Source organism: Eschrichtius robustus, chromosome 6, assembly GCF_028021215.1.
Source record: "Eschrichtius robustus isolate mEscRob2 chromosome 6, mEscRob2.pri, whole genome shotgun sequence".
Classification (NCBI taxonomy): domain Eukaryota; kingdom Metazoa; phylum Chordata; class Mammalia; order Artiodactyla; family Eschrichtiidae; genus Eschrichtius; species Eschrichtius robustus.
The window spans coordinates 65016014-65038615 of record NC_090829.1 but is presented as its reverse complement, the minus strand read 5'-3'; the positions used below and the strand labels follow the sequence as shown (position 1 = coordinate 65038615).

The window sequence follows — 22602 nt, the reverse complement described above, 5'->3', positions numbered from 1 at the left end:
ATCTGTAACCTATTGAATTTAGGCTTGCTCAGTAGTCAGAAGTCTCCTTTTGCTTACCAACTGTGAGCTCACTATGGCCTGAAATCTGTTGGGATCATGGGGTGAGGGGGTGGTGGAAGGGGGAGTGGTTATCAGGAGGAAGAAGAGGTCTGTTAGGAACCGAGCCACCCCTCCACTGAAAATGATTGCCTGCCTCAGTAAACAAGAGGCATCTCTGTCATAGCTGTGCTATGTATACAACACATTCTTAGATACTTCAGAAGGATTGCAGAAAGGGGAAGGGGGTTCAAATGAAGGTCAGTGAGTAAAGTTCACAGAATGTATTTGAGGACAAGAACTGAATCACTTTACTAATCTCTGCAAATAAAAGCCATTATCGGCAGCAAGCTCTGAGAGAATCTTTCTTCCAAATATGTTGGTTTTGTGACCTACCCTTAAGCTCCCCTTTGCCACCCCCGCTCCCTCAAAACAAACTAGGACAAAACAATCCCAGTTATAGAATCTGTTCTGCAGATCCCAGGCCTGTAAGCTTCATGCATCCTTAAAGTTATGCTGGGGGGAGGGGATGAGGGTTGCTGGCTGGTGCCCACCTGGAAGTACCTTTTCCTGAGGGGGCCATAGCAGGCCAACTCTAGAGTTTCATTCTGGAAAGTGAGAAGATGAGCGCTGAGCGGAAGTGCAGTGATTGGGCCTGCCAGCTGCACAGGCTCTGGTTACAGAACTGAGCGGTTCGGTGCTGTCTCAGAGCCATCGAGGAAGTGATTTGTGGAGGTTACTTTGGAAGGTGCTAGGAAGGTTGCAGAGCGGGGGAGGGAGAGAACATGGACAGTGGGTGCCCTCGTTACTGTTCCTGCTAGCATAAACTTTGGGTACGTTATTTTAAAAAGCCCTAAAGAGTATCTTCACTTTCTTTTCTGGCCACTTCTTCAGAATTTGCGTTAAAAAAAAAAATCAGGTGCAGCATGCTCCTGGTGCCTGTATTCTAAAGGTCAAGCCTAAACCCAAGTTTCAAATTTACACTTCAAAGACCACAGAAGGGTTTCCTTAAATAACAGCAACCTTGAAAATTGCGCTCCTGGTGACAATCCACTGTAATGCATTCAGTGCCCACTGAACCTTACAGAGTTCATAAAGCTTGTTTAAATAATTAGCCAGGCAGATTCTGATGCTTTTGGTGTGTGGGATAAAAGGATAAATATATATAAAATAGTTTGGTGATCTTCATGTTATAAAATGGTCTTGTGGTGCTGCTTTTAGTAAGATAGTAAAGACTCACAAAGTGAGAGCCACGCTATACCCTGATCTAAACAGTGTTTTATCTGCACACAAATCTCTTCAGTTTACGATTTTAAGTCTTGATGTTCTAGAAATCTATTGGCCACCTGTTGTCACAGATTGATTCAGATCAAATTCAAATTATTTGATTAAAACTATCAATAGGATCAAACTAAAAGTAGAGAGTAAGACCTTAATATTATAGGGTTACATTGTTGACTTTTAAAACTTACTTTTTTTGATTACTAATGAAGTTAAACTTTTTGTCTATGACCATTTGCATCCCTTCTTTAGTGATTTCCCCGTTTATGTTCTTTACCCATTTTTTCTGTTGGCGTGTCCATCTTTTATTGATTTTTTAAAAGCTCTTTATATCAACAGTATTAACATTACTGTATCTGTTAGAGATTTTTCCTCAGTTTGTTTAATTTGGGGCCTTGTTTCTGGTATTTTCTGACTATTATAGATTTTTTCCCCCAGTTTATTGTTTTTCTTTAGGTTTCTGGTGTTTATTGACTTACAGAAATTTATACAAGGAGATATATCCATATTTATCTTCATGATTTTTGCTGTTGGTATGATGTATTGAAAGGTTTTTCCTCACTCCAAGATATGTTTTCATATGTATTTACTATCGTGGTTTCACATCGAAATCTTTATATAAAAATTTTGGCATGTGGTATAAAACAGAGATCTTTTTCCCCTCTTACTTGAAATGCTAACCTTAACAAGTAGCATATTCTGGAATATGCTTGACAGTTTGTGACTTCTCGTTGGATTCCTTTGACATGCCTATCTTTCATTCTTTGTATTCCTATTATTGTGGCTTTATAATATTTGTCAATCTAATAGATCATTATTTCTTTCTTAATCTTTTAAAGTTTAGAATCATTTTGTCAAGTTGGTTGGGAAGGAATTGCTTTTACAGAATAATTTTCAGTGAGTGAACACCTTCCTAGTCCTAAATATTTTCTTTCATTAGATCTGTTGCTTAGAAAATAGTTTTAAGATTTTATTCTTGTATAGCCTACACATTTCCGGATTATTCCTAGGGATTTTATGGCTTTGATTGCTATTACATGTAGGCTTTTTTTTTTTTTAACTACGTTTGCTAACTGGTTAACTTCTGGTTAAATACTCCTCTGTCTTTAAAAATTAATTCTGTCTACAGGTTAGAGAATGAATGAACGAGTAAACAAGCATAACATGTGATATTTGCAAATAATTGGTTTTATATATTCAGATACGTAATCTGGCCCAACTATACACAGACTGTGCATGAAATTAAAATGCATGGAAAATAAGATGCTACCATGTCATTGTTTTATTTATTTATTTTTTTGGCCAGTCCCTGACTCAGGAGGTTTGAAATGTGCGATATAATTTTGGGAAGAGTCTAAGATGTCCAGAAATAAGCATTAATAAGTACTCTGCAAATAATTCCATTAATCTGGACTTCTAATCCTCAATGCTAGATCATAGAAGGTATTCATCTTGTTCTTACTTAACAATGTAACTACTACTTTCTTCTTGCAGATTTCAGAGACAACTGTCTGAACCCTGCCACCCCTTCCCTCCTCAGTCAGGAGTTCCTGGAGATAATCGCCCCAATTACCACCGGCAAATGTCAGAACCTATCGTCCCTGCACCTCCCCCACCCCCTCAGGGATTCAAACAAGAATACCATGACCCACTCTATGAACATGGGGTCCCAGGCATGCCGGGCCCCCCAGCACATGGATTCCAGTCACCAATGGGAATCAAGCAGGAGCCCCGGGATTACTGCGTTGATTCAGGTAAGCATAAAATCATGCCGTTCCTTTCTTCAGTCTCCCATTCATCTGTCAGGCTGTCACTGACTGTCTTCTATGTGCAGGGCTTTGGGGAGTAGTTTTATAAAATTTGCCCTCAAAGAACTTAGGAGCTAGTAAAGCAAACATGTCTATGCATAACTGAATACAAAACAAAACAGAAAAGCCATGCAAATGGTAGGAAGAGCAGTAGGCAGTCGGAAGTGGTCACAGTACATCTGAGTCCGAGCCTGAGGATTGCCGCCATCCAGTCTTGGTGATGTCCTTTCTTAAGACCGGTTACCTTTTGAGTCACTGGACACGGGATATTATTTCTGCATTTTAGTCCTGCCTCTGGTTTTGTGGCTTTCTTTTTGAATACAGTGACCCATTAAACTCCCAATACAAATATAAGAGAGTCCACATGCAGGATGGGATTCTTTCTATTCTTGAAATGAGTGGTGTTCTGAGAAATTGCCTGGTCTGTCATGGCTGTATAAGGTGCTGGGTACGCCATGGAAAAGTTTGTCCTGTTGGTTGCTTCATAGGAGTCGCTGCTTCATAGGAGTTGCAGTACTTTCATCTGGGAAAATTCCTGTGTCCTTCAGCTGTTGCCAGTGTACACAGGGAGAGGTATAACATGTTAGAACACCTATGGTTTGCTTTTGGGTTACCTCTTCTCTAGAAACTTAAACGTAAAGAAGTTTAAGCTGTCCTTGGGAGTCCTTTCCACCCTCACCCGAACACTCATTCACTGACTATATATCTTATAGGCCAGGCTTATTAAATGAGATCATTATGGGAAAGGAGAGTGGGAATTTTGCAGCTTGCACATTTAGAAACTCTTTCCTCTTCTTCATTTCCCCTTATTTTAAAAATGACACTTTTTTGCTCCTTTTTTTTTTTTTTTGCAGTTGGTGCTAAAGGAATTTGAGGGTGGTGGGTCAGTTATCAACCTTTCCTGTGCGTGCTTTCCTTGAAGACCCTGGGGAGCGGGTGGGGCAGTATGTACTCAATGGCTTTTGCAAATGGAATAGGATATAGAATTTTCTCTTGGCCTTCTGAGATAATACATAGATTGCTCAATTCAGGCAGAAATTGGTTATGGGAAAGGCTGGGGAGGTAGGCAGAAGGGAGACATCTGTTGCTTTATGATGGAAAAATTACCAAGTATAGGTATCGATAGGTTATAAAATGTCCACTGGCATTCCTCCTGAAGGCTTTGATGTATTTTTCTCAGGAGCAGGCATGACCAGCAGCACTTTTCCTTTGGGACTGACATTTCCATCGGTCCTATGAGTCTTTCACCCCATCCCACTCCCTTAAAGCAAGACACCCAGCAGATGTTACCGTATCTACAATGCTTTGATCTGAGAGGTGTTCCCAGGGTGAAGCCTCATCCCACATGGGCACAGCTCAGCTCACTGTCTTTTGTCTCGATGGACACCTTGATAACATGGTGTCTGAAGAAGAGATCGCTTCAGCATGGGTTCCATTCTAACAGTAACAATGTGGTAGAAATGAGCTTGCCAAGCTGCAGTTCCTCACTCCTGCCCATTCTTGTCCTAGCTTCATCACTTCCAATCCCCTCATCTCTTTGACCTAAAAATACCCTCACTTCTTGGAGCAGAAATGGATATGACCGTCAGCACTAAAGGGGAGCAAACTGGGAAAGCTCTAAAGTGACCTTCCTGCCCCTCCAAACCCCAAAGCCCCTGAGTCAGTACAGGCAGAAGGCCAAGTTGGCCTTTTGATAGCCAGTTTCTTTTTCTGCCATTAACTCTCTCACGAGGTTCGACGTTAACTAGTTTCTAAAATGAGCAAGTTACGGGAGTGAGTATTTTTTCCTCCCAGTTCTCTTGATTGCGAGTCGAGTCCTCCCCGTTCAGATGGTGGGTTATAGTGTTTCCCACGCTGCTTACTAGAGTGGTACCTCTTTTCCAAGACAAGGCCACAAAGACATGACCTTGGAGCAGGAGAAGGTTTAGGGGCTTTCCCGCAGTGCTGCAGTTGGACCGATGTGCTGATTCAGCTGCAGACACTATTGACAGGAGTGTGTGTGTCTGTTTCTCTTTCAGAAGTGCCTAACTGCCAGTCGTCCTACATGAGAGGGGGCTACTTCTCCAGTAGCCATGAAGGTAAGTAGCTCTTTAAAAAATAATAATATTCAAGGAAGCTTAAAGTTGCTCAGTTTCCAGGCTAAGATTTGAGATCATAGTTTAAACCTTCCTTAGCTTGTGAACACGAGAGTTCACTTATTGTGATCCCCAGTTATCTCACACACAGGGTTTGAGGCATGCTCTTGACCTGTGAGGGCTGCCATCCTTTTCCACAGTAATGACCCTAACTTTTACGAGGAAAACACGAACCGTCTGGTTTCCACCCTTCCATACAAGGAGGTTATGTATATATAGCTGTAGATAACACTATCACCTAAACTGGCACTTGGAAACTACGTCACGGCTTGAGATGGTACCTTCAAGAGTTCTCTTCTGAACGCTGAAACAGGGAAGGATTTCTCTCTTAGAACACGTTCCCCAGAAGTGTGTCCTGTTTTCTGTCCTATGCATCTCTCCGTAAATACCTAGAGCGGTGTGATTCCCCAAGCCTACAGCATCAGTCAGCTTCACCTGGGACTTGTTAGAAAAGCAGATTCTCAGGACCCACCCCAGACCTGCTGAATCAGAGTCTCCAGGGGAGGGGCCCAGCGCTGTGTTCCAACAAGCCCTCCAGGCGATCGTGATGCACACTCACATGAGAACTACTGCAGAGTCGTGAGGCTCAGCTTTGGCTGCACATTAGAATCCCCTGGGGAACTGTTAAAACTTCTGGTGTCCAGGCTTCACCCAGAGCAATTAAATCAGAAATTCTCAGGTTAGGGCTCAGGCGTTAGTAGTTTGTAAAGCTTCCTGGGTGATTCTCATGTGTCCCAGGGTGACAACCACTGTTCTAGAGTTTTAGAGAAAGTTTGAAAGACCCTGTAAAATAGCACTGTGAAGCATTGGCTGGTTATTGTGAGTGATTGGTTCACAAGAGTGGTCTCTATGGGTAGCTGCCTCCCACTGACTTGGTTAGAGGAGAGACCCAGTGTGGCTGCCACGGGCACCCAGGGATATTCCGAGTGAGTGTCCAGCCCTGGGAAGGAAGGGCTGTGTACTGGACCTCTGGCCATGATCGGCACAGCTGTGTGGGGCTCTCTTCCAGGTTCCCGAATGTTTCTACAGCAGCAAGTGATGTCTGCAGCAGGCGAACTAGAAGGGAGTGAGGGAAGAGAGGGAGGAAAACATTTGCATGATTACAACATTTAGAAAGGAGCATGCTCTTAAAGGAAATATTTTTAGTAAGGCATCGGGCTGCTTACTACACACAGAATATCTGCGAGCTTGTGTTTTTCCCCCACTTCTTCCCTGACCCCATACACATTGAAGAAATTAGTTTCAAAGAGATCTGCATTCTTAGTTGCTCTCAATTACCCTGACATGGTTTTTCTCTCCTCCTTATACGGGCTTGACCACAGATGCCCGTGAAATAGTGAGACAAGTGTTTCTGATTGGCATCTGTGATTACTAAGACAGCCGTCCTGCCTTAGCGTTCACCTGGAATCTTTGCATACTGTTTTGAATCTTTCATTTCCACTTTGTCCCTCAAACAGGTTCTTCCTTCCTGCCACCTTTATTTGAGTGATTAGATGGTTGTGGCCACAACTGATGTAACTGCTGTGCAAATTCAACTGACTTAAATTTCACTTAAACCAACAGCATCTTCCAGATGTTTTAGAGAACCACATGTGGCAATGACTAGAAACCACAAAGTACACCAAAACGATACTCATGGGCAGGGCTTCATCTGATTAGTTTGAAAAACCAAACCTAGAATTTAATCTAGATTTACATTTTTTCCCTGTATACTGTGAACTGTGAATGTATTTTCTTTACCTTAGAGGAAGAAAAGCTCTAAAAATAACATGGCAATTTTGACAGGTGTGTAAACTTTGTAGTTTATTTATAATGACTTTATAATAAGGCTGTTAAAACATCACTGGAATAGCAAAATCCATGTGGAAAGTCAGGAAATACATAGCTTCCTGGTAGCCAAGGCAAAAAGCATGAAGCATGATGGATTATGTAATTCTTGTTAATATAAAGTATAATAGTTTGTCATAAGTCAGTTTCCTAGTACTAAACTGGAAAATAAATTATAGGAGTCCCTGAGTCCCTAACTTAAAAGTTAGTATTGCATTCTTAAATCTTTTAATGGAAACTATAGATTCCCTCATATTTATTCAAATATTTATTGAGCACTTACATACCAGGTGCTATAAGGAGGCTAAGATATTCAGGATATGGTCCTTATCCTAAAGGAATTTAGAATCCATGACAGAATATAAGATAAAGCTCTCACATTATCCAGTTAATCTCTTAATAGCACTTATCACAATGTACAAGTACTTACTGTCTTAATTTCTTATAACTATCATGTATTGCACACTTATGTACCAGGAGCTATTGTTAGCTCTCTATTGTAAAGATAAATCGGTCAATGGAACAGAATATGTATCAAGTCATTAAATTCTCACAAGCCTATAAGGTGGGAATTAATATCTTCCCCAGTCTTCAGATGAGGAAATTAACTTGAGAGAAATTAACTTGTTCAAGGTCACACAGTTAACCTAGGTCTATCAGTCTGGCTCCAGGGCCCACACTCTTCACACTACACCATGTCTCTTTTTTCTCTACTTTGTTGTCTGTCTCCACCAGTTGGGATGCAAGCTCCACGAGAGCAAGCACCGTCTGTATTCTTCTATCTACCCCCTTCTAGCACAGTGCCCGGCATAAATATTTATTGGATTAAATACTAAATAAAATATACTTCCTTTGTAGTTAAGCAGAGGAATAATGCTTGGGGCTGAGGAAACAAAAATGAATAATACAGAACCTTAAAACAGTCTGTTTCCTCCAGGTTGGGCAGTGTTTTCCCAACCCCAGTCCTCTTTAAAATTGTGCTGATCCTGCCAAGAAGAACTTGACCCGGGCTGATTGTGAAGAAAAAGAACAGATTCTTTCTTGGCACCTTTACCCAAGGATTTTAAGTCAGAGCAAATCCCTCTCAAAATCTAATGCTAGCCCTTCACTCCTCTGCCCTCCCCCTACCGCGTACCTGACACTCATAGGCCTGGACCCCACGCCTGACGAACTGATCAGAGAACCGAGCACAGGGAGCTCCACCGAGCAGACGGGAGCTCCTGGCGCTTCCTCTTGAGAAGTGTGCGGGTAGAGGGGAGTACGCTGGAGCACTCGCCCCCTGAAACAGGCTGGACCACAGGCAAGGGTGTGGTCCCATCACGCCTGTCTACTAACTGGCTTTGGCTTGAGCCGCTGGCCTTGTCAGGGTGCCTGGTGACCTGGTGGTCAGCGTTGAATGCATATTAAGGGTTGGTGGGTTTAGAATGCCAGGCCATCCTTCTCCTTGACACCTTCCACTTTTTGCCCTGCCTGCCTTTCATTTCCACTTACATGTGTTGTTGGACCCAGTCAGTTCCCCTTTGTTTTCTTGTCTATACAACAAATAAGTTTTATTGACAGCAAGTCTCTTCAGATCCCTTCCACAGTGTCTGGAGGTGATAATACCTCCAACTTGTCTTTAAAATTATTGCTTGTCACAATCCTCCACAGGCCCAAGTCTTTACTCATTTGGCATTGTTCTCTACCCTCCAAGCTTTTTCATAATTGAATGAGGTGTGTGGGCAGCCTGGACAAGCAGTAAGAAAGGTTGAAATTAATATTTGCTAAAAGGAACACGGCGAGACCACGTATAGATCAACCAAATCCACCCAGTAAGGCCAACTGAAATAGATGAGATGTCTTTTCAGATACAAAGGCTTAGTCACGGCCACGCTGATCCATGCAGACCTCGTAAGCAAGATGCGAAGGAACGTACTGGCGACTCAGTGCCTCCCTACAGTCTCAGCTCTAATAGCAGGAATTGATGCATGCTGACTGAAGTGCAGGTTCAGTTCTGATCGCGTCAGAACAGGACACCTAAGTCCTGGTGAAGTTGAAGTTCCCCCCAAAATTCAGTCTGGCATAGATAGAGCAGTTCATCAGGCTGAGGACCTGAAATGGTAGAATCCTGTTTTAGTCCTTAAATCTAGAGTTTTCAGAGAACACAGTTTGTTCAGCAACATGTTCTAAATTCTCCTTCAGGTTTTTCATATGAGAAGGATCCCCGGTTGTACTTTGATGACACCTGTGTTGTTCCTGAGAGACTGGAAGGTAAGTAGCCACATCCAGTTTGTTGCGAAACTGGAAGGTTCAAGATGTCAGAGTACGCTCATCGGTCTTGAGGCCAAATTAGCGTTTGCCCAAATCAGCTGAGAAACTTGAGACTAAAGTACCACATATGTGTCTTTGTCCCAAACAGGCAAAGTCAAACAAGAGCCCACCATGTATCGGGAGGGGCCCCCTTACCAGAGGCGAGGTTCCCTTCAGCTGTGGCAGTTCCTGGTTACCCTTCTTGACGACCCAGCCAATGCCCACTTCATTGCCTGGACAGGCCGAGGCATGGAGTTCAAGCTGATAGAACCGGAGGAGGTAAGCACTGGAAGCTGGCATCAGGTGATTTGATTTGTTGATGTTTGTTCCTGTTCTCCATTGAGCCTTTTTTACGGTGTTAAATATGCTCTTCCTTCTCATTCAGATTCTAGCCTGGCCAATGGGCTTGGCAGTGCCTTTTCTATTAATAGGACAACTTACAATTCACAGACAGAGTTCTCCACTGCAGAATATATAAAAAGTATTAGTAACACTTCTGCAAACTCTGGGGAGGGAGGCCATGAAGACTTACATTCTAATAGGGTCTGCTCTCTCTCAGAAAGTCTTTTTCAAGAGTTCTTTCAGTGATACCAACTTGTTTTGGTGTCAGCCCTCATATGTCATAGCCTATACCAGAGGTTACATGAACAGAGTGTAAGACATTTTGGTAATATACTATAGGTTGCAACTACCCCACTGGGTATTTCAAATGGCTCTAACCTAGAGAAATAAAATTATCAGAGATGGGTCAATCTTAGGAAGTTAGATTTTTTTTTTTAAATGTAGTATCACAGTGGTTGAGAGAGGACACAAACCTTCATTATTTTGTTAATAGAAAAAGGAAACATTTTTACTGTCTGCCCACACTATTGACAGAAAGGCCAATGGACAGAACCAATACCATTTCTTCAAAAGGGGAGGACATCATAGAACTCCTCCTTTCCTGAGTATAACAAAGTAAATTAAATCAGGCTCTGAGTTTGGCATATTTCAAAAGGGGTTGGCTCTGAGTTTGGCATATTTCAAAAGGGGTTGTTTTTTGTTTGTTTGTTTTGGTTTTATGGCCGCGCCACACGGCTTATGGGATCTTAGTTCCCCGACCAGGGATTAAACCGGGGCCCTCAGCAGTGAGAGCTTGGAATCCTAACCCCTGGACCGCCAGGGAATTCCCAAAGGGGTTGATTTGATTTCTATCTGATTTAGAATCTAGAGAGATTATAAATAGAAAAGAAATAACTTCCCTGAAAATCCGACATATGCTTCTTTTGGTAGCATGTACTTAGGTGTTACATATTAAACCAGCAGAGCAAAACGTATCTTTGGGTTGGGTGTGATTGGAATGGGACCAATGCTCTCGGAAGGAGTTTGAACAGGGACTGCAGTTGTAGATGTTGTTCCATCAATTCCAGGGCTCACTTTAGCACACCAAGGGGATAGGTGGGCATGGGGGTTAACAGCAGGAGACTTGGAAGAAGAAAGTGGCCTGAAAGTTAAGATGAGCAAAGGAGAATGTGTGGATTGGAGACTTAAGGAGAATCCTGACTGATAGGAGAGGAAGGCAGGCTTCATTAAAGGCAGTTAGAGAAGATATATGTATGGTGTTCCCGATCTTGCATCATTCACAAAAAAATGGAAATATGTCAACACCTCATATTGTAAACGGTTTCTGTTAAGAGTCAGTCTACCTTCAAAGCCAGAGTTTGGTAGTGCTGTGTTTTTCTAAGGGTGTCTTTTTGGCTAAGTCGTGTTTAGAAGTGGAGCCGTGTTTGCGGCTTCCAGCCACACTGGAGAGCATCCGCCCTGCATTCTTTTCCTCATAACGTGGCCTGGTTTATGTGAGGCTTGAGAAAAGCATGTCGCCCAGACTCACTAAGGCTTTTTGAAAGTCAGTCTGTCATGTGGGCAGCCCTTATTGATTTATCTCATTTCAAACAGGAGCTTTTATTACTTTATTGCCACTGCCTCTGGCCTAAGCACAGGCTGTATAGCTGCAGGTAAACCTGGTTATGACCCTTTGTAAAGCTGTTATTGAATCTGCTGCTCTCCTACCAGTGGTAAAGAAAATGATGAACAGATGGCAAAGGGCCCGGCTTTCTTAATAACGAAGCTAATACTAAGCCAGAATGCTCACATAAATGCCAAGCAGCCAAGTCACAGGGGAGGCCTGTGGTGGCCTTGAGCCTCCCCTCAGCTGGTTGGACAGCTTTGTTTCTTCAGGAAGTACTTCTTTCCGCCGCACCTTGAAATCTCCGAGCATTCCATGAACTCCGAATATTCCATTCTCTTAACCCAGGATCAGCTCTGTTCCACATGTGCACTTTGGCCTCGGGACATGCAGCATTTGAATTTTTTCGCTCTCTAATCCTTGTGTAACTTGGAGGGCCCTACTCTTGTTACTGTCAGGAAGATACCAACTCCTCGAAAAAGCTGTAAGAAGTTGTCATGGGGGAAGCTTGAAGGGTGAAGCGGAGGAGGAAGCTGTTTGGGCCGTAATTGTAGGCAGCTGTGTGGCTGAGTAGTGCACTCTGGGTAATTATCCATAATATCCATTACACTGTGCATGGAAATTGTGGTTTTGGAACTGCTTTTGGCAGGCCTCCTAATCAAATGTCTTTTGATTGTCATCCAGCTTAGCACCCTCTCAATTATGACTGACTCGGCTTTAATCTGGAGCCATTTTAACTGTGAATCTGCATTAATGAATATTTTGGGGGGTAGGGTTGTTTGTTGAACATGTGGCAGATAAATGATGCCATGGGGAGGTTTAAAAGGACGGGCTGCTAGAAAGAGCCGCTCCCTGCGCTGCGGCTGCTCTCTCTTAAAAAGGGAGGAAGAGACATGTGAGGTTTTTTTGTTTGTTTGTTTGTTTTTAAAACTCCTTCGGCCTCCATCCTCAAGATGCATGCTATCAAAGTAACGAATGTGAAAGACGAAAGAAAGGAGGATCTGGTAGCAAGCTATTGCCTGCTCCCCTCCCCCCAGAAATGGGACAGCCCTAATTCCCAGCTGCTCTGCAGTTGTGCTGCATCATGATTACTGCAGAAAGAGCAGCCCTGGTGAGGGCTACTGAATCAGAGGGCCCTGGCCCAAGAGGATGAGTCAGTAACTATGGCTACCAGAGCTGCTTTGAAGTCTGTGCATATATAAAACCTCTCTCCAGCAAGCTACTGCATATGCACGTGACAGCAAAGAGAGGTCACGGCTGAAGTTGAAAAATATTCACGAATTGTTTTCCACCACTGAATGTAGTAAAATGATGAGGCTGGGCTTCTTTTAAGGGTCCCTGCATCACTTGTGTCTGACTGCAGTTCAAGTGCAGTTTCATGGTGTCATTTCTTTTGAACAGGTAAAAGGACATGTATTGATCTAACAGGTTCTTTCTTACCCCTATTTCTATTGGTTTAAAAATAGAAATTGGTTAAATATTGAAATTGATTAAAAACTGGTTAAAAATAGAAATTGATTAAAAATTGGTTTTATCTTCTCGGGACTTCCCTGGTAGCCCAGTAGTTAAGACTCCACACTTCCACTGCAGGGGACATGCGTTTGATCCCTGGTCGGGGAAGTAAGATCCTACATGCTGCTCGGTGCAGCCAAAAATAATAATAGTAAAATAAAATGTTTGTCTTCTTTAACCAGGGGATGTGTTTTTGGTTAATTTTGCCTTTTTGGCCATTTCAAAGAGTTGAACGGGTGCAATGTGGAGAAAGGGGGAGAGCCAGGGATAATCGTGTGTGCCATGGGGGCACAAAGCAAACGAATGGAAATTTAACTTTCACACAGTTTCTTGCAAGGCAGAGTGGAATCGTGGCTATTGAATTACTGTAATATAATTAGGACAGATGCATTCTTCCTTACTTATCAGATTATTTTTGGTATTTATTAAAGGCTAGTCATCTTAGAATCCTGAATTCAGAAGATGTTGCTTTCATTCTGCCCCGAATACTTTTAAAGAATACTTCAAGTGAAATGTGGTTTTATGATCCACCTTTTCCACTAGCAGTCTCCCTACTTCTCATTCCATGTTTGTCATCTTTTTTTTTATTTAATAAAAAGGAATGTAGTTATTTTGGTTTTTTAAGTTTCTAAAACTGACCCAAAATGTTCAAAACATGATCCCTGGTTTGCATACATTTAAAGACCTCATATTTCCAAGGTTATTCTTCTCTTACCTTGACAGTCATCCTTATAATTAGGATTTGGGATGTTGAGATACTTGAGAACAGAAATTGCTTGGCTGTCCTGCTGAACTCCACTAGGAAGTTTTCTTGCTATAAGGCCTCTTTGCCCAAAGCTCCAATTACACCCCCCCCATCACTGCACCTCAGAGGTGGACCAAGTTGGATATAATGCACTTCAGAACTGTTTGGGAAGCCCTGTTAATTTTTCATTAAGTGGATAATGGTGCTACATGTTTTAATGTCCATTCTGCAAGTCTGCTGGGAGCAGGGGATTGGATGGCAGCAGGCTGAAATGATCTGATTCCCCTTTACTCCATGAGCTGCTATAAGTAAACATCTCCCAGCCCCTCTCCAATCTTATTAGAATTGAACTTTTGCTCTGCTGGCCCATTAGCAACTCACCAGTGTGTTTCTAATGTTTCAGGAATGACCATTCTAATTATTCCTTATTGACTGCTACAGAAACCATAGCACTTAATGGCAACATGCTAATGGTCTATGGGTATTGGTCGATAATTCATATGTGGAGAAACAGTAGAGAGCCTGCTTCCTCTGGGACGCTAGCCGAGCCCTCTGCAGTCTTATTAAAGTGCTAGGATTTTTCCACCTCTAGGTCTCACCTCTTAGCATTTGACTGAATCATCACCTTTGCTGAATGTTTGGTCTTGAGGGAATTAAGTGCTTTTCCTTCCAGGTCAGAGAAATGGGTCACTGACCAAAGCAGTCAGGTTCTAGAACTGGCTCTCCTGGGATTGGGAGAAAACCACTAAGCCCAGGGAATGAGTTTCCATTGCTTTCCTGTCTCTTCAGGTCGCTCGGCGTTGGGGCATTCAGAAGAACCGGCCAGCCATGAACTACGACAAGCTCAGCCGATCTCTGCGCTATTACTATGAAAAGGGCATCATGCAGAAGGTGAGCGATTACTAGAGACGCTTAGACCACTCTGACCACTCTCAAAGAAAATGTCAAGGGTTTCTGAAATAAAACTGTATGTGATGACTGGGAGGAAATGTCAGCCTCGTAAGTGATTCTGTGATAGGAAAAACATCTTGGAAAAACTTGAGTTAAATGAGATAATAAAGAGCACCTTTAATGCTGTTGGGTATGTGAAAGCCAAAGGTTGTGTGTGGACGACACTGTAGGAAAATTAGCCTCCTCTGCTTTAAACTGTCTCTACTTACAAAAATGTCCAGACATTTAGGCCAACTATTATATCCATAAAGGAGCAAGTGAGGGAATCGACTTGAAGGTCTCCCCTCCCATGAGAGCTTAGGCGAAGTCTTTAGTTGAAACACCGAGACCTCCAAATATGTTGGTTTAATACTCCCAAAAGTGTTAGGGCAGTAAAAAAAAAAATCTTATTTCTCTTTTAGAACCTTAGAAACTGGAACCCAAGTTAAAAACCCAAGGTTTGCAAAATGGCAGAATCACCTGGTAGCAGGTAGCAGAAAAGAGGATGAAGTGTAATTCTGAGGAAGCCAATACAAAATCCTTATTGTGATAGGTGGTGAAGAACCACAATCTTAAAATCCTGTGGATAGGCAGAAGATGAGAATGGCAAATCTTTGATTGGTTTTTCTTAGCCACCAGATTTTATACTGTACTGTTGCCCAGATTCTAGCATTTACACATTTAAGCAGCCTACATGGTAGATGCCAAGATGCACTCAGAAGTATATGGTCATTGCTGCTGAGAACTTGTCTACGCTGAAGCCAGGTTTATCTTTCTCAGAGGCAGGTGGTAATATGACCCCATATTCCTCTCATCTCCTTAAAAAATATTAAAACAGCTTTTCATGGATGGTCTTCTGGATAAGATCCAGACTTTTTAATGCTTCATACAGGCTCAAGGCCCCATTAAACCCTCATTTCCTCACTTGTATTTGGCTGCTTTCACTAGCCTAGCCATCTTTCTCTTAATATATTTGTTTACCGAACAATACGTATCATTCATGTAAGTTATCAAGCATACTATAAAATGAAAAAAATACCTATTAAACTACCGTCCTACTTAAGAACACTCCTAACGCCTTCACTGCCTGGCCAGCCCCTACTTGTTTTCTCAGTAAATCACCTCTTTACTCCAAGAATCTGCAGTTCTCAGGCTGAGTTACATGGTCCCTCTTCTGCTTCTGAGAGCACCTGGGCTCATCTCCATCACTTCCCCTACTGTCTGTATTGTAAGTTACTCCCTGGCTTGTCAGTATCTGCCGCAGGAGTATCAGCTCCTTTAGGGCAGGAATGAGGGTTTGACTTCAGTGCTTGGCACAAAGTGAATACTCTAGGATGGGTGGTCACCCCACCTGACCTCCCCCCTTTTATTTTTAAAGGGTTAAAGTCAGTGGGGCTTTAATATGTGCACAGAGTAGTGCAGCCGTCACCACAATCAATTTTAGAACATTTTATCACCTTAAAAAGAAACCCTGAACCCATTAGCAGTCACTGCCTTTTTCCCCTCAAACTTCACACACACTCTCTCCCCTTTTAGTTTTAACATCATCAGGTAGAATCCTAAACTCAGGAAGGAGGGCCATTACTCCTTTGCTGTTCCCAACTCCAGATCCAATCTGAGGGAATGTAATCAAGACAGTTAAATTGAACTAATGGCAACGAGTTGTCCCTATGAACTTGTTCCTAGGTTTTCTAAGGAAGTAGAAGAGAATTTTCTGAGAATAAAACAGGCAAAAAGTACAGGAAGGCACAGGAATGAGACTTGGGGAGCTCAGATCCAGCACTCCCATTTATTTATGCTTTAAGGAAAGTCAACCTTCCAAAGCCTGTTTCCAATAAAAATGTAGATAATAGTCCCTAATCTAATCTCAAAGGGTAATATATGTGAAAACATTCTAGAAATAGTAATGTGCTATCCAGTGTAAGAGATCATTGTTATATTTATTACATGACCCATGAGTAAATGAGAACTAAATAAAAGAGTGGTAGCATGCCTGTCTAGGGAGGGACTTAGAAAAGCAGTAGTCCCATACCCTCGGTTTTTGAAAGGGAAAATTGAGGCTCATAGAGGTTGAGACTTGTTAGCGACTGAGCCAAGGCTGGGAGCCATCCGCTCCTGGCTTCTGAGCTGGTATCATTGCCACTATGTCCTCCTACTTCTTCCACATACGTGAGCTGACTCTTGGGCCGGGGAACCAGAGATTTAACATAAAACTGGCTTTCAAACAAAACAACCCAAATAGGGATGATTGATTTTATACATCTGCCACCCTTAATCAAGACCATTTGGTTCTCGTAATATTATAATGCATAAAATTCATATAAAGGTAGTTATCAGTTCCTTCAGTGTAGCAGAACCATGGAATGAGTAATTTAAAACTGCAGGTAAGCCAAAACACAGTTCTGTTTGGTTTTGGAACAAACTAAAAATTCCCACACAGCTCTCTGAATTCCTAGCCCTTCAGAGCAAAGCTGTCCTGGGAAGACTGTAAACTTTGGAGGGAACTGAACACATGGTCTGACTCCTGCATCTTTCAATCCGTATATCTTCCCGTAATATCAGGCACCAACGTCAGCATAACCGTTGTTTCTAGGCTGTGAGTATAACACAGTGAGGATTTTCTTTTAAAAGAACCTAATATGAGTTTGAAATTCAGATATTCTTTTCAACTGCTAAGCTGTGGTGTCAACACTTGGCAGGTAACAGGTTCCCACAGTTTATCAAAATAAATCTGAATGATTTGGATAATCAGCTACCAGTGAGCCTCTTGGTCCCTGGCTCCCTGAGAGCTTGGTGACTTACAAATATCTCGTTATTCTTCCCTTGGTGCCCTGGCCCCGGCCCACGCCCTGTTCCAGCTGGGCCTCATAAGGTGTGTTTTCTCTCTCAGGTGGCCGGGGAACGATACGTCTACAAGTTTGTCTGCGACCCCGATGCCCTTTTCTCCATGGCCTTCCCCGACAACCAACGTCCGTTCCTGAAAGCGGAGTCTGAGTGCCACCTCAGCGAGGAGGACACCCTGCCACTGACCCACTTTGAAGACAACCCTGCTTACCTCCTGGATGTGGACCGCTGCAGCAGCCTCCCCTATGCCGAAGGCTTTGCTTACTAAGTTTCCGAGCAGCTGAGCGGCCAAACCCTAGAGCTAGCAGTTCCCATTCAGGCAAACGAGGGCAGTGGTTTTGTTTGTGTTTCTGGCTGTTCCCAAAGCTTGCCCTTTGAGTATTATCTGGAGAACCCAAGCTGTCTCTGGATCAATCAGCACCCTTAAAGACAGATACCTTGGCGGGGGAGTGGGAACAGGGAGGGGCAGAAAACCACCAAAAGGCTGGTGCCTCAGCTCTGAACCTGACAAGGTTTCTGGGAAAGCAATTGAAATGGAGCCTCCTTCCCATGGACAATATTATGCAAAGCAATACCTTGTTCAGGTTAGTACCCACAAACCAGGACAGAGTGTGTGACAATCTGCATTGATCATGGACTACTAAATGCCTTTACATAGAAGGGCTCTGATTTGCACAATTTATTGAAAAAGCTGTCACAAACCCATAGAACAGGAGGTAGGCAAAGTTGGGGAGGCTCAAACCATATGAAGGGTTACAAATATATCTTAAAACTCAGAGAGCTCTTCCAGCTTAATCTGAAATGTTTCCTCTTGGTCTGGAAAGAAGGGGGAAAAGGATGAACAGCTGTTACCCACTCCATGGTTCTCAAATAATAAACCATTGCTACCCTTGGGAACCTTCTGGCCATGTGGTCACCAAGTAGAGCAAGTCCCCTTTCTCTTCCCAGTCACAACATGGTTGTGTGTGAGGATGGCTTTAATTTTAGGAGAAGGGTGATTAATACTTTTGACGGTATCTTGTTTTGCTTTGATTCAGGGGATTGTTTTGTTTTGGTGGTTGTTTTGGAAAAACAGTTTATAAACTGATTTTTGTAGTTTTGGTATTTAAAGCAAAAAAAACAAACCTTTTGGTAACTGTGCACTGTGCCCTTTAAACGGGGCAGTGCCAACTTATGAAGACGCTGCAGCTTGAAAGGGGCTTTGCTGGGGGGCGTCCCCTTAGCCGAGTACAAGCCCTCTTTTATTGCCTGCTTTGTGCTTTCTGCACCAGACAGCCTGATGGAACATTTGCACCTGAGTTGTACATTTTTGAGGTGTGCAGGGCAGCCTGGACACACCGTTTAGATTCTATGTGTATAGTCCCCCATGTTCCCTCACATGCCCTCTCTGGAAAGCATATGTACATAATACATGTCATGTCCATTTGAAACCTGGTCACCTGGTGGAAACCCTAGGTAGGGATTCTTCCCTGGGCATGACTGATGACAATTTCCATTTCAGTTTGTTTTGTTTTCCTTTTTCTTTAATTTTTGGACTTTAAACCCTGCATATGATTCAATAGGGTTTGAGACTTATGTGCGACACTGACAGGTAAAGCAGTACTAGCATCTTAGTTTCCTGCCACTTTAAAAAAGGTTTTCTCTGATTGCTGTATTATATTGGGAAAGTTTTAAATAACCCAGCTAAAGCTATATGAAAGTTAAGCTCAAAGTAGTGGAAAAAGAATTAGAAAGTGGTAGCACCTTGCTGCCTACTGATAGGATTCTGTGCTTCCCCTGACACCTAGCACACAAAGAATGACTATGCTACTCTTCATATGCGAAGGACAGTGCTTTGAGTTGTTTTTCTATTGATGGAATGCTCTGTAGTCTCAAACAGTCCCCCTGGTGACCAGGAGCACATTTGTGAAGAGGGTCACAGAGATAAGGGGTGCATTTTATAGCTATGGAAATACAAGATTTTCCTATCTTGGAAGCTAATTAGCCCACAAAGTTATTGAACCTGTAGCTTGGGCCTTAATTAGCATTGTATTCTAATCAAAGGACTTTCCAAACCGGTATTTATAGCTTTCTAACCTACACATAGTCTATACATAGATGCATATTTTACCCCCAGCTGGCTAGAGGTTAATTTGTTGTAAATGCTGTATAGGATTTGTTTTTTCCTTTCTTTACTTATCCGGGTTTGGGTTTTGTTGGGTTTTTTTTTTTTTTTTTTTTTTTTGATGGATTTATGCTGTCTTAGCAAGTACGAAAAGAATCCTGTGTAGCCTGAGCTCCCCTCCCCTGCTGTGGCCACGTGGCCTGTGCTGTCACGGGACACAGGATGGCAGCATCACCGTTGCATTCCCATCGGACTCATGCACCTCCCTGATGGTTTTGTTTCTTTGTTCTTGTTTTTGCTTCTTTCCAGAGTGTGGAAAGTCTACAGTGCAGAAAGGCTTAAACCTGCCAGTTGATTTGAAATACTTTCCCCTGCGCAGGGCCGTTTGCATCCTGCCGAGCTGCGTTATATTCTGTACTGTGTACAATAAAGAAGTTTGCTTTCAGTTTACCAAGTGCTTGAAACCCGCCTCTTTCTTGCCCTCAGTGGTCTAATCTTGAAGCAAGCAGAAGCCACCTGGCATCTTTCTCTCCCCCTGTCAGCTGTTTAGCCTTATGACTGTGGAAGTTGATGGTTTGTGTACAACTGCTCTCTTGCCTTATTTCTTAAGCTCTGGCTAAACATTTGACCCAAGAGAGTAGGAGAGTAGAAAGCAGAGAGGGTTTCCTAGCCAGTGGTGAGCTGACACCACCCCCTCTCTCCTTGAACCCACCTACTTGCCAACTTTTAGTCAACTTTTTTTAAAGCATAGCTCACGCTTGGGCCCTGGGTTGCGTGAAAAGATCACTAACTAAGCTAGGACTCTGAGTTCCAAGATGCATCCAGCTCAGCCCCTTAGATGGATTCTTGGAAAAACCAGACAGAAGTTAAGAAGACCACCCATTCCCTAGTTTTCCCCCCAAAAGGTTTAGACCTTAAGGAGTAGAAATTTTACTAATAGTTGTTCCCTCAAAAACAACAACTTAGGAAGGTTTTGGCTGTTTGTTCTTTCCAGCCATAGAGCAGTAAAAACCTTTCTTCCGAGTTTGAACCATGTTACCGAACCAGGCTCATTCTAATGCTCAGCAAGCCAAAATGCTGAGACACCTAGGTTTGCAGCAAAAAGAGAGCTTAAAGGGAAAGCAGCGAGATAGACGAGAAAACAAGTCTGAAAACTACCTCCTATAAGGCAAGGGGCGGGGGTATTTATAGGTTTAGGAATAAAGCGTCAGGGCCGACTGAGGCGTGGGGAGCACGGCGAAAGGTGATTGGAAAAAGGTGCGGGAATCGAGGTTCTGCACTAGGCTATAGGCCCCTGCACATCCTGAGGGTGGAGTTTTCAGCCCTCTGTGTCGAAAGGTCACCCAGCGGACACCGTGCATGCCCAGTTGGAGGGTCCGTGCTCCTGTCCGGTCTTAACCAGCCCAGCTCCAACTAGGTACACACAGCTGACTGCAAGTTCCCGAGAATATCTCAGGCAAACATTGTTTAGGCCACGTGCTCCTTGGAGGACATGGTAAGTCTTAAAACCACGTTGATTAGTGAATGCAGGTGAAATGAATTTAACTCATGATTTCGGGAATATATATATCACTTGGGAAAAGTTTACAGGGCTCTCTGCAGTATTAGGCCTTTTAGTGTTCTCATTTCACCCTTTTTCTGCACCTTAATTTGGGCTTTTCAAGACTCCTGTTACAGTAGAGAAATAAGTAGATCCTTTTTTCAAGCCTATAACAGAAGGCTTTCTGTGAATTTATCTGCTATCTTTCTTTCACTGTTTTACAAGCCCTAAGTGTAGAAACATCTGAGCCTGAATCGGTGCACAGCCGCTTGAATCGAAGCTTGTGAGGAATGAATGTCTGCCACATAAACCCATTGGCTTCGACAGATTAAGAGATGCTTGGGGAGAAGGCAAGGGAGCCAGGACAAAGCAAGCTCTGCCACTCAGCTTCACCATGATAAGACTTTGGCAATCAGCTCCCTATTATTCAAGGGCTCATTATCCCCCTGGGCCCATATCCAGATCGTTAACCTAATGCAGGAGGTCACCAAACACTGGGCCTCCCTTCTCCTGTTGGGCACTAGGATAAGAAAGCCCAGAAAATGTGAAGTTTACTCTTCATCGAGGTCCCCTTTCTCGAGCCAAGTCAAGGAAACAATGCTTTTTCAGTTGTTAGATGACAAAGAAGTAGTGTGAGGGCAAAAGAATGCGGTTTTGAGAGCCAGAGTATGTGCAGAATCTAAATTGTAGTGCAGCTGGGACAAATGTAAACGAATGTGGGAGAAAAACACTCACGTACCCAGACAGTTGGAAACCTTGGAGAGACAGTCCGTTGCCCGGTGGTACAGGTGGCTGGAGCTCAGTGTGTGGCTTCTAAAACACAAGCAAAAGGAGAAGAAGCTGGAAAATCATCAGTTTTATCACATATACAATGTAAGCATTGATCTTATTCAGCACAAGTGTATTGTACTTAGTGGGATGGGGGTGAAAGAGGCACACAGACAAGCCACTGTGTCCTTCTGATCCCAGCAAAGCCACCAGTGTCCCATTCGGAAGGGGCCCCTTGAATGACCAGCCTTTACTTAGCTCCTCCAATTTGAGACCTGGCTCTACACCCAGGCCTTGTTGACCTTGGCAGTGGACCTCAGATAGCTAACGTTTGGATAGCACTTTACAGTTTACACAGTACATTTTCATCTGCATTATCTTTTTGGCAGACTTTCTTAAATGGTAACACTTTGCTGAAATTGAATCTGAAAATATTCACGGCTGTTAGCCTACAAAATTACTTTCTTGGAATGTTCTCAGTGGCTACTGTGGAAAGAGGACTGGACACTGGGAGGTGGAACATTGGGGCTCTGGCCCCAGTTCAGGGATTGATTGGATTTGACTAGATGATCTCAGAGGGCCATCCTGGCCTAACCTCCTACATCAGTGAGGACACTGATGAATTGTTACTTACCAAATCTGTTAGGAGGTAAAGGAGAAAGGAGTTCCTTGGAAATTCAAAGGGTGTGTGTGTGTGCATGTGTGTGTGAGTGTGTAGGCAGATTTAACAGTTAACATCATTCTCACCTTTGAGCAAGCTCTGAAGATTGCTCAGTCCCACCATTAAAGGCATATGTTTGTTCATTCCCTAAGCATCCACAGAGCACCTACTAGACGC

General features: G+C 43.1%; 1 protein-coding gene across 1 annotated transcript in view; it reads left to right on the top strand.

Annotated features, from left to right (window-relative positions):
- ETV5 (ETS variant transcription factor 5) overlaps window positions 1–19906 on the top strand; it is a 54670-nt gene extending 34764 nt beyond the window's left edge. The window contains exons 8-13 of the mRNA XM_068546408.1: window positions 2812–3071; window positions 5144–5203; window positions 9269–9337; window positions 9486–9655; window positions 14368–14469; window positions 17399–19906. Coding sequence (XP_068402509.1) covers window positions 2812–3071; window positions 5144–5203; window positions 9269–9337; window positions 9486–9655; window positions 14368–14469; window positions 17399–17620 — 883 coding nt within the window. The 3' untranslated portion in view covers window positions 17621–19906. The remainder of the gene's footprint in view (window positions 1–2811; window positions 3072–5143; window positions 5204–9268; window positions 9338–9485; window positions 9656–14367; window positions 14470–17398) is intronic.
- Window positions 19907–22602: the final 2696 nt, after the last annotated feature.